The sequence below is a fragment of the Mytilus californianus genome, unplaced genomic scaffold, assembly GCF_021869535.1.
Source record: "Mytilus californianus isolate M0D057914Y unplaced genomic scaffold, xbMytCali1.0.p SCAF_13, whole genome shotgun sequence".
Taxonomy (NCBI): Eukaryota; Metazoa; Mollusca; class Bivalvia; order Mytilida; family Mytilidae; genus Mytilus; species Mytilus californianus.
The window spans coordinates 8,490,001-8,503,071 of NW_026262615.1; the positions used below are offsets into that span (position 1 = coordinate 8,490,001).

General features: G+C 33.8%; 1 protein-coding gene across 4 annotated transcripts in view; it reads left to right on the forward strand.

Moving 5' to 3' along the window:
- The window catches only part of LOC127723117 (uncharacterized), a 30,973-nt gene extending 18,363 nt beyond the window's left edge, over nt 1-12,610 (forward strand). For all 4 annotated transcript variants that reach the window (XM_052229605.1, XM_052229606.1, XM_052229603.1 and 1 more), the window contains 3 exons: nt 2,078-3,391; nt 10,290-10,437; nt 11,782-12,610. In XM_052229605.1, the coding sequence (XP_052085565.1) occupies nt 2,306-3,391; nt 10,290-10,437; nt 11,782-11,891 (1,344 nt within the window). In that variant the 5' untranslated portion in view covers nt 2,078-2,305 and the 3' untranslated portion in view covers nt 11,892-12,610. The remainder of the gene's footprint in view (nt 1-2,077; nt 3,392-10,289; nt 10,438-11,781) is intronic.
- The last annotated feature ends 461 nt before the right edge of the window (nt 12,611-13,071 follow it).

Genomic DNA, 13,071 nt, shown 5'->3' on the forward strand with positions numbered 1-13,071 from the left:
TATTTTTATGAGAAATAAATACATCTAACTCATATTGACTTGAATAAATTTTCCAACAGCATTAAGTACCTGATTGTCTTCACAGCTCAATAAATATATGATTTTTTGCTGATTGTCCAGTAAAGTAAAGTTTGGCATTTTATGGCAAACAAAGTCAAAGAGAGCATCTCTATCAGAGTTAAATTTTTCACATAAAGTTAAAAAATGGATTTCATCTTCAATACCGCCAGAGGAGCATTTTTTGCAAATTCTTTCATTTCGTGGAATATTTGAAAAACGGCCAAATTCTATTTGAAGCTTATGAGCAGATATACGTAATTTACAAATAACTCTTCTAAAATCAAAAGTTCTTAATCAAAGAGAGATAATTTTCATAGCCAAAATTATGTTTAAATTTCAAATAATTTAACAATTTTCTATCAGGAGCATTTGTTTGGCTAACATACCAATTGTTTATAAATTTAGTGTGAATTAATTTGTTAGATACATTCAAAAATTTATATTGTCCAAAATGTTTTACTTCTTGTTTAATTTCAAAAACTTCTAATAATTTCTTAACAAATGAGAACCAAGAAGTTATGTTAGATTTGTTAAGCTCTTGACTGCATTTATAAGCGTCTTTCAACAGACTAAATTCAGTCTGAAGATTTTCAAATCTATACCAGTATTTAACTATTGACTTTACAATATCATAATGAAGGGGGAAACGCCCCAGTTCTGATAATACAGCAAAATTTACACTTCTTTTGTGTACACCAAGTTTCAATTTTGAGAACTTGAGATGAAGTTTCTCACACTGAAGACTTTTATAAATATTTTCAAGATTAAATAAGGAGGATTGCAATTTATTACAAGAAACATTATAACCTCCCCATATATATACCTCTGAATTATATAACAGAATGAGTTTAAGGGTATGATAAAAAATATGTACACATGATTTTATTCCCTGAGACAAATTTATAAAATCCTTTCTTAGTTTATAATAGGCCTTAAGAGCCTTATTATATAGTTTAGTTTTAGCTAGATGAAAACTTTCAGATGCAGTAAAGTGAACACCTAAGTATTTGTAATGAGAGACTCAATCAATCAAGTCATTCTGTAGCAGGAAATCAGCCTGAATTTTTCTTCCGGCCTTATTAAAAATAACTTAAGTTTTTCTAATATTAACTTTAAGGCACCAGTATACGAAATTTGCACTAATAGAGCCAAACCATTCTAAAGTTTGAAGTGATGAGTTTGTGTACTGATATTAACCTGTGTTCTGGTTAAATATTAGTAAGTTTGCCAGATAATTACAGAACATGCAGTCAATACTAATTAAAACACTTGTGTGATGTTCGTTATACGGTATCTGTTATCTTCGTTTGTGATTTATGTCTTTCTATATCTATACGAAAAGTATATTTATTATTATAACTAACGCAATTCCATTTTGTAATACAAATTATTATTTAGTTTATCATTTTTTCCAGTGGCGACAGGAACAGACCGTTGTAGGCGGGGATCCAGCCATTTTGAAAAAAAGGGGGCTCCAACCCTAGGAACACGGTGAAACGTTCACATAAATAAAAAAACGAAAAAAAGGCGGTTTCCAACCCCGGAACACCCCCCTTTCCCTTTGAATCCAATTTGTAAGATCCCCCAGATACCCGTTGTAATTTGTATATTATTTTCAAAATGTTTGTAAGTAATTTTTGTCGTTAAGTTGCTGTCTATTTGACGTATACCCTACACCTTTAATTCATAAATACATCTGTATAATTGTGATTTATTTATCAATCTTATGAAATACAGAGGTTTTCAATAATTGATTTAATGTCAAATTATTAATTTTATGCCAAGAAATTTATTGAGCATTCCTTCATTTATAAAGTTCTATGGAATGTAACTCCAGTCAGAATCCAGTAGGTGGACTTTAACAATTATCTTCATTAGCCTCGTCATAGAGAAAAGAATGCAAGCTGATTATAATACTCTGCGTCAGTGATGTGCTTTCTACGATGTAGCAGAACTAACATTTGTTCTATGGAAATGTACCAAAAATACTTAATCGCTTTCTCTTCTTCTTCTTCAGATCAGCGCGTGAATACACATTGTGTCGTCTGCTCAGATGGGAATATATCGGTAGCTAGAACAAATGGATCTAAAAAAAGTGATATAAGATTTTAAAAGACTTCACGGCATTTTTTTTTACTTGAAAATTGTTATTAAGTTGTATGAGAATTAAAAAAAACTATTTGAATGATGTGAGCCAAACATTTAGTGAAAAAAATCTGAATTATTTACCAGGCAAACATTCAAAATGGTGGATTTCGATAAATTTGACAGTGACACATTGAAAGATACTTTTCGGTTATTAGATGATTTCAACGAGGAAGGATTTAATTGGAGAGACATGAACATATTTTCACAACCTGCCGATGAATACATAGAAAACTTTTTTAGTCGTAAGAAACAAAGAAGTCGGACAGAAAAATTATTTTCTTCTTTCCCCTCATTTGCATCAAGTGCAAGGACTTCCGTTGATGCGGATGCAGAATTTGCCGATGACGTCTTTTCATTTACTAAAAATAGATTCAGACGTTCGGAATCTTCATATTCCACGACATCGGGGTATGAAACCTCGAGTTCAAACGAGACTATATCTGAAGAAGTGAATGACAGGAGAAAAGATTCCACAGCAACGCCTTCTCAATCAAACTATTCTAGCCGCTGTTCAACGCCGTCAAAATCTAAATATTCACCAAGTTCGTCTGCTTCTACGCCTTCAAAATATAAATATTCGCCATCTTCGTCTGCTACTACGCCATTCAAAACTTACAACAAACAACGCGAAAGGACATATTCACAACGAAATGATTCGGATTTATCTAAAAAATTAGAGAAGAAGTTTATGAAGGACGAGAGACATTCAGTGCCTCACGAGATATACTCTGATTGTCCGACAACTCCCGAAGATCACGAACGTCCGCATTCCGTTCCCGTTAATGGTGCGGACGGCAGTGATAGTGATTCTAACACTAGTATACGATATTTTCCGAGTATAAGTATGAATAGTTCTCGAAATTCATTGTGTTCTGAACCTTTAGATCGTTTTATGTCTAGATTATCAAGTTTTTCGTCTGGATCCTCTCGGGCTTCATCGGTGATCCAAGATGACCCATATTCTAGCCCAAGGAAGTCACAACAAGAATACTCCTATAAGGGAGATAACCCTTCCAAATCAGAATCAAATAGTTCAAGTAATTTACCAGATGTCCTGAAAGGAGACCCTAATGGACCTCAAGTTAGACATGTTCCAATTGCAATGCCGCATAAAGAAAAGGAGACATGGACAGAGAAGCAGGGAAGAATTGAAGAAGCGTTGAAATGGTTACGGTCAGAACTGGTAAGGCATATTTTATGCTTTTTGAGTACTGTTGTTTGTCTGTTTGTCTTTTTCCTTTTTAGCCATGGCGTTGTCAGTTTATTTTCGACTTATGTGTTTGAATGTCCCTTTGGTATCCTTTGCCTCTCTTTTGATATTCATTGGTTTTCCCTCTGTTTCAGCAAGGGCGGATTCAGGCGGGGGCGTTGCGGGCGTGCGCCCCCCCCCCTAAAATTTGTCAAGCATGGGTCGTCCTCAGCTTAATAAAGAATATTTCGATAATTTTACCTCAAAAGATTTTTCGCGAAAATTTAAGTTTGCGACCCCCCCCCCCCCCCCCCCCCCCCCCCTTAACCTAAAATCCTGGATCCGCCCCAGCGACTCATTTCACAAAAAAATCTTACGAGTGAAAATACACGTAAGTCATGAACATTTCAGTATAACTTACGATCAATTTTAGTCGTGTAAGATATTTTGTGAAAAGAGCCACAGGCTTGTATCATTTTTATCAGTTTTTAAAAATTGAACATCACTGTTATGTGCGGTCAAATATAGTGTTGACCCAACGTCGATAAATTTTAACAAAACTTAGCAAGGTTTCTTCGTGTTGCTGGTGAAACTAGACAAAGTAATGATTTTATCATGAAAAACGCACAAATACAGTCCGATAAAACGATCAGCAGATTTTTATCATATTGGTCATTGTAAAATATCAGATACTCGACACCATATGAATCCTATTGGAACTGGTTCATTCCGCCTACTCGATAAAAAGCTTCATATTTTGGCTACCAGCTGATATTGTACAGTATCAGTATACAGAAAACCTGAGAATCAGTTTTTAACTCAGGACTACTACATTGAAGCGAGATGCATATGTTGTGTACAAGTTATCATTTTTGTACAAATTATAATTTTGACAAAAAAATTGTACAAATTAAAATTTGTATTTTAACTTTGTACAAATTGTAATTTGTCCAAAAAGCGCTTGCACAAATTACAATTTGTACAAAATGTGACTAAAATTCACTTATAATTGTACAATAATTTATAATATGAATCTAGTTAAAAAAGCATTGATATACGCTAAAGCATTTCTATTTAATGACCACACTGTAAACCTTATTACCAAAATACAAAATTGTTCCGTTTCATTTGTTTGAGCATGTGAGTTAATTGAATTATGGGATCGGGAATTTCACAATATCTTTTGTTTTTTTACATTTAAACAAGGAATCATTTGAATCTGGAATAATTTTGAATTCTGGAAAAATTGATAAGAAATGAATAATGAAAACTAACCCAACTTTAGTGCATGGTTAAGTTTCAAGTTATTTTCACTAATATTTCAGTATGAACTAACTAACCCCCTTAGCCTTGCATACATGGCTAACCATCATTAATGGGGTTAGTTTTTATCATACATTTCTTATCAATTTTCCAGAATTCAAAATTATTCCAGATTCAAAAAATTCCTTGTTTTAACATTAAAAAGTGCTGCACCCCCTTTACATTTACATGAAAGAAACCCCTGACAAACAGTTTTAATAGCTTTTTAACTGCTTCACATAGCGAAAGTTGAAGCTCATGAACCGTTGCTGCGAATAAACGTGTGTCTTTAACAGCTTCAATTTTATTTTTAGACAAATATCCTGTTAAAATTCGTACAGCTGTTCAAACGCGGTATCAAAAATCCTTGGCGAACACATGATTGTGCTTTCGTGATTTGTATTATTCTCTTCTAGGTTCAGAATATCTTGGACAAATTTATCCTGCTGTCGGATCAACAATGCTGGCCATGTTCAAAAACACCGGGGATATATATCTTTGACAACTCATTAAAACAATTGATCCCAAAATAATGAACAGTTCAAAAGTGGTCAAAAAGAGTTGAATGCAAAAATGTTTTCCTCAAATCAATTTAAATGTATTACTGTTAACCATATGTAAAAGGCTATCTTTTCTATCATATATCTGTTGTACAAGTTATAAGTGACTAAATTTTAATTTGTACAAATCTAACATAAAAATTATAATTTGTACAAAATGATAACTTGTACACAACACATAAAAACTTTGTTGTCTCATTGATGTTTAACACATATCCCATTGACGTTTACCCCATATCTCATTCATTGACGTTTACCCCATATCTCATTCATTGACGTTCACCCCATATCTCATTGATGTTTAACACATATCCCATTGACGTTTACCCCATATCTCATTCATTGACGTTCACCCCATATCTCATTGATGTTTACCACATATCCCATTGACGTTACCCCATATCTCGTTGATACACCCATAGTACGTTGACAGTCGTATACCTTATATCTTATTGACATATATACACCATTGTTCATTGACGTATGCCCCATATCTCCTTGACGTATACCTCATATCTCATTGACGTTTACCCGATATCTAGTTGACATTCGCCCTATAGTTCATTGCCAGTTTTATACAGTGGTTTTATACCTTATATCGTATTGACATATATACACCATTGTTCATTGACGTATACCTCATATCTCTTTGACGTATAACCTAAATCTTATTGACATATACTCCATAGTTCATTGACGTATACTCATATCTCATTAACGTACACCATAAATCTCATTGACATATACTCCATAGTATACCCGATTTCTCATTGACATGTACGTTATAATTCGCTGACATGTACCCCATATCACAATGACATATACCCCGTATATCCTTGATATGTACCCCATAACTCATTGATAAAAATGACAACTCATTGACGTATACCTCATATATCTCATTGCCATATACCGATAACTCATTTACATATACCGATAACTCACCATGTTCACTGCCATATACCGATAACCGATAACTCATTGACGTACCGATAACTCATTGATCTCATTGACGTACACCCAATATTCCTTACTTACATTGTTTTGTTTTTGAAAAATAAAAACATTAACTAAATATATATTGCTATATATGTGCAGTTATGAGTGTTCATGATCCGGTCGATACTGTTTACTTATATTTCGGCATTGCACAAGGTCATGCGTTTCTCACATTTCCCACGTAATTTGAACTCTGGTGGATAGTTGTCTCATTGACAATCATACCACATCTCCTGATTTTATATTATCTTCCAATCTCGATCTTCCCATTATTTATATGTAGTACATACTACCAGTATAAACGTTCCAATATTCTACTGTTTTAATTATGGAGCATAGAATATAAGATTATAGATAAGATACTCTTAACGTGAACCCGTGCTCGCTACTTTCCCATAAGGATAACTTTTGCTTAAAACTTTTAATAGACTGATTGTAAATCGGTGATCTTACTTTGTATAGACTAGTTGTAAATCGGGGATCTTTCTTTGTACATCGTGTTTTAAATCTTGGATCTTACTTTGTACATAGTGATTGTAAATCGGGGATCTTTCTTTGTACATAGTGGTTTAAATCGGGGATCTTACTTTGTATATAGTGATTGCAAATCGGGGATCTTTCTTTGTACATGGTGGTTGTAAATCGGGGATCTTACTTTGTACATAGTGGTTTAAAATCGGGGATCTCACTTTGTACATACTGGTTTTAAATCGTGGATCCTACTTTGTACATAGCGGTTTTAAATCGGGGATCTCATTTTGTACATAGTGGTTTTACATCGGGGATCTTGCTGTGTACATAGTGGTTTCAAATCGAGGATCTCACTTTGTACATACTGGTTTTAAATCGGGGATCTTACGTTGTAGTTATTGTTTTTAAGTCGATTATCTTATTATAATATAATTCTAAATCTTTGTACAGACCGGTTGTAAGTTTAAAACTTTATACATACTGGTTGTAAGGTGATGATTACTTAAGAAAAGAATCAAACAGGCATGACAGTGATTATTATCTTTAAGTAGAAAATTACTTGTGCCAAAAGATAAAGTTAACAGAAGGCACGCGAGCTTTTGATTTATTGTTTTTGTCTGCTGATAAAGGTACAGAAAGGTGTTGCTGGGATGTGATTACAATAAGTCAATATAACATAAAGAAATGCCATTTATTACACTTAAATGAAACTATTTTGCAAAATGAAGTGTTGAAATTTTGGTTAATTAAATGAAACAAAAAATGAAATACCCATGACGGGGACAATTCAAAATAACTTCTGTCCTGTTACAGAAACAAAAAGATTCCTTAACCCAAGGTATAGTTTAAAGGAAACTATTTCGTTTTTGGGGAAAAGGGGGTGGTGGTGGTGGTTTGGGGGTGGGGGCGGAGCAAAAATTAAATAATCTGTGTTAATTGAAGCTTATAATAAACTTATTAAAAGTGCTTGATAAAAACGTACAAAGGACTTTTAAGAGTTATATCCCCTACCTTCCCCTTGGTTTACTTCTTAATCAGGTTGGTTTTATTACAACATATATTACAAAAAGTAAAATAACAAAAAATACCGAACTCCAAGGAAAAATCAAATCGGAAAGTCCCTTATCAAATGGCAAAATCAAAAGCTCAAACACATCAAACGAATGGAAAACAACTGTCATATTCCTGACTTGGAACAGGCATTTCCTTATGTAGAAAATAGTGGATTTAACCTAGTTTTATAGCTATCTAAACCTCTCACTTGTATGACAGTCGCATAGAATTCCATTATATTGACAACAATGTGCGAGCAAAGCAAACAGACATAATAGGTAAATATATCAAAATAGGGGTACAGCAGTCAACACTGTGTTATAATCTTAATCACTGATATCAGTTATCTTTCTGAAGCTGCAATTTTTAGTATAGTTCAGCACTCAAATAATAAAAGTACCGAACTACAAGGCGAATTCAAAAAATTTAAGTCTACAAAAACTGACAAAATCAAACGCTATCAATCAACGGAACAAGTGAAAACAAATGTAACCAAACTAGTAAAATACAAAGAAGACATTTTTCTTTTGCACAAGTCCATCTCCTTTTTGTAACCCCCAAGTATACATACATACTTCATTATCAATGACAATTATATCTTGATTTGAACGTAATCGGTGCTGACAGAACAAAGCCGATTACATCTCATGATGAATCTTCAAATGCACACGGAATGCATTGTGGGTAATCTTGATTATGGGGTAATTGAAGGGTATTCTTTTGATATGTTATTATAGTTACCTGAAGGATCTTAGGTGATCAAAAGAAACATGCAAGACGAAAATGTATTGAAAACTGCAAAATTAAATCTTCATATTATATCGAAAAATGAAAATAATTAGTATTTCAGTTGATGGAACAAATTTTAATCAACAAAGCCGAATTAAAAGCTCCCAGCATTAAATATAAATTTGTAAATTCCTGAGTGTTTCGGTGTCTGTTACTGTACGATGCAAGTTTTGCTTATTGTTGAAGGATCTTCAGTGACATGTAGTCTTTTAGTCGTATCTTTGATTGGTTAACCATACTACATCTACGTTTATTTATTGATGTTGGACGATATTCAAAAGTCTATTAATTCGCTTTGTCCAATCCCAAAAAGTACGAAACATATTATGTTTGATTGTAAATCATAACTGCAATTTGATTCTTAAGTAAAACAAAATAAACCTAGGTGCATTGGAAACTTCCTTTATCATTTGACACCGACCATAGCTGCACATGTCAAAACTTCGATATGGTCCTATGTGCCAACCTTTTGGATTGGTCGAAATAGTCCCATGTGCCCACCTTTTGGATTGAACGAGATGGTCCCATTTGCCCACTTTTTAGATTGGTCGAGATGGTCCCATGTGCCCATATTTTGGATTGGTTGAGATGGCTCTACGTGCCTACTTTTTGGATTCGTCTAGACGGTCCTAGTGTGCCTACCTTTTGAATTAGTCAAGATGGTCCCATGTGCCTACCTTTTTGGATGGTTTAGATAGTCCCATGTGCCCACCTTTTGAATTCGCAATGCAATTTCTTTTTCTTTTTCATAATAATAACTGAACATACAGTACCTTCGAAAAAATAAAAGTTTTTTAAAATCCATATTTTAGATTTTGATTAAGGTCCCTTATTGCTTATATTGATCCTCACGTATTTCAGTATCCTTTGTGTTCTATTTCTTTTTTTCGGTTTTAGCGTTCCTACTGAAGGTTAATTTCAAAACACGCTTTGGACGCACTAAATGAATAAAATATTTATTTCAATTTTCAACGTATTTTTGAAATTTTTCTTGTGGGGTTTCTCACTACATGGGCTTATGGGAAAAGACTAAATTCACTTGAGTATCACTAATAGAGAAAAATAAGAAAATGTGGAATACTTTAAAACAGGCGGACGATTACAAGAGGCATTCAAAACTCACGAATCGAAAACCGGACAACGCTATGGCAAAAAATGAAAACCACAAAAAAACAAGTCCACAAAACACTACATAGAAAAATAAAGATTGAGAAATACGAACCTAATCAAAAACCGTAGGTGAACTCAGGTGCTCCGGAAGGATAAGCAGTTGCTGCTCCGAAGATGGCACCGTCGTGTTGCTCATGCAAGTACAAATCCGATGAAACGTTTCATTCGATGATGTCACAATCGAGGAAAATAGAACAGGGTTGTGGTAACGACAATTACATGAAACATATTAGTGGTCATCTGTGACACAGATATTCTCATATAAACATTTTATTTCACACTTTGTAGGTTGGATTCCGAACCTAAGTCAAAATACCAATGTCTCTTTAATCATTTTATTCTATTCTTTGTAGGTTGGACTCCGAAACTAAGTCAAATTACCAATGTCACTTTAATCATTTTATTCTATTCTTTGTAGGTTGGATTCCGAGCCTTAGTCAAATTACCAATGTCATTTTAATCATTTTATTCTATTCTTTGTAGGTTGGATTCCGAGCCTTAGTCAAATTACCAACGTCATTTTAATCATTTCATTTCATTCTTTTCAGGTTGGACTCCGAGCCCAAGACAAAGTTCTCCTGTCACAATTAAAACGTTGCCATGACACCATAGAAGATCTAAAGAAACAACGATCTCAGAATCCCCATAGTGATGATGAAGAGGAAGATGGCCACTGGGAGGACTGGGAAATAGCAGGTAAGACAACCACCCGGGCCCAACAACTAGTGTAAGTGGGTCTAAATGGGATGGTTAGAGAAAAGAGAAAAAAGGGTTAGCAAAGGATTGAAATTAAATGATGATAAAAAACAACCACCCGGGCCAAAACACCAGTGTAGGAGGGTCTAGATAGGGTTTACAGAAAAGAGAAAATAGTGCTAGCAAAGGATTGAAATCAAACAATGAAAACACAATCACCCGGGCCCAACAACCAGTGTAGGAGACTCTAGTTGGGGCTAGAGAAAATAGAAAATAGAAAATAGGGCTAGCAAAAGCCCCCCCCCCCCCCCCCCCAAAAAAAAAAAGAGGTCTTGGATGCTTTTATATAAAAGAATAGAAAAAATCGAACAGAAGCAAAAAAAAAGAATAGAAGAAATTAACATTAAACTTAAAAGAAGAATACAGAAATTGTAGAAATGAAATCTAGTCTTTCGTGTAGTGCTTCTATTAATGTGAGTTAAAAATCAAAATATAGAAGGGTATGGATGGGTTTACAGAATAGAGAATAATGGGCAAAAAGTGCAGAATAAAGGCCAAAAATATTAAGAATAGAGAAAAACAGGCCCCAAAAATAAAGAATAGAGAATAATGGGCAAGATTTATAAAGAATAGTGATTAATTTGCAAGATTTATAAAGAATAGAGAAAATGACTTAATGATTTAAAGAATATAGAATTGAAGGACCCCACCCAGACCCTCATATAGCCTCATATTATAGGATGCCCATAAGATATATTTCCCACCTTAGTTTAATCCTTATTAATCATCATTAAAATTAGCATCTTGTTAAGGGAGGGGGGGGGGGGGGGGGGGGGGGGGTCTCAGTTCACTAATTTTTCCAAATTGATGAAAATTATTCATCGAATGTATGCATATTTAATTTGAGAAAATCTCGACTGTAATCTTCAACCCTTATTACCATAAATTTTGACATATATATTTAGAATTTTATGGTCAGGTGAATATTATATATAATATTGATAAATGATTTAAAACTATCATTGTTAAACAGTTAGATGAAGTACTTTCTTCAATTCAGTCACGAAACGTGTTGCCACTTTATATTATGCAATTTTAACGTTTCGTTTTGCCCAATTTTGTTGTTGCATTGAGTAATTTACTCAGATTAGCATTACTGGTTACATTTTTTTTTGTAAATCATTCTGCCTAAAGATATGTCTGACACCATTGGCGGGGCTGTCTGGTTAATTATCCTGCCTAAAGATATGCCTGACACCATTGGCGGGGCATGTTCGTAAAACATGTCATTGCATTTAAATTCATTATTGTCACGTGATCAAACATTTTCTTTTTCTTTTCCAGAATTTGAAAAGAGGTATGCTGAAAACCCCGAATTAGCAGAAGACTTGTTTAATTTAAAAGCAAAGAAATCTGGTACCCCATTCAAGCAAGATACTGAGGCAACTCTCTGAATACGAAAAAGCTCAGTGTTAATAACATCAGTCAAAAGACTACGCATGCGCAAAACTGGAATCCTCAAATTGATCCACGTGACCCGTCTGTTACTTCTTTGTTCGGTTTTTTTTTACGTTGCTGGGAAGACTTTAGTAAAATAATGGGAATGATGTCATTTTTATTCTCAAATATAGGTCTGGTGGAAAGTAAAAGAAACTGAGATGAGAAAAAAAGAAAATGTAAGGCACTTTTCAAGCAAACGTTATCTACAATTGTTTTGAATTCTATTTTACCCATGGTGTTAACGAGGACTTTATTTGATTTCAAAACTGAAAAAGACGAAAATGAAATCCACAGTTTATATTTGAGTCGAAGAAAAATTACTTTCGAGTTGTATCAAGAATATTAAAGATTTTAAAAATGGGTTTTCTGTGTCTAGATGAAAAAAAGTAAAACAAAACAAGAAATGTGTGTGTTTCTGCACATTTAAAGGATGAATTGTAAGAAGACATTGTAGAATTGTAAGAACACATTGTACTTTCTCAGCAATTACCCCTCTGTGCCAAATATGCATCACTGATTAAAATATCAAAATGTTCATTGTTTGCTTCAATATTGAAATATTAAGCTTTTATTGTTGTTGTTGTTTTTGTTTTATAATTTTGTTGGATTAACAGCCAATGTGATTCATATTGTTAAATTCCAGAATGCTTTAATAAATTGATTAATGTTAACACAGTTGTATTTTGACTTTCAATAAATTACATAGAATTGAGAAGGGAAACGGGGAATATGTCAAAGAGACAACAATCCGACCAAAGAGCAGAAAACAGCCCAAGGCCACCAATGGGTCTTCTACGCAGCGAGAAAATCCCGCACCTGGAGGCTGGCTTCACCTGGCCCTATTACAATAATGTATACTAGTTCAGCAAAATGGACGCCACACTAAAGTCCAAAACATGTAAATGAACCAAAATAAAAATAAATATATACAAGACTAACAAAGGCCACATTATAAGAGTTATTGCCAATTAAAGGCGACTTTCCTCGTCGATTAACACACAGATATAATCTCGGTATACACTGTAAATAAGATGTCGAAACGATATTATTCAACAAAGCGTAGTTTACAAAGTAAACGATGTGAACACAAAAGTAAAGACTTTGTATACAAAATTAACAATGTCGACACGATAT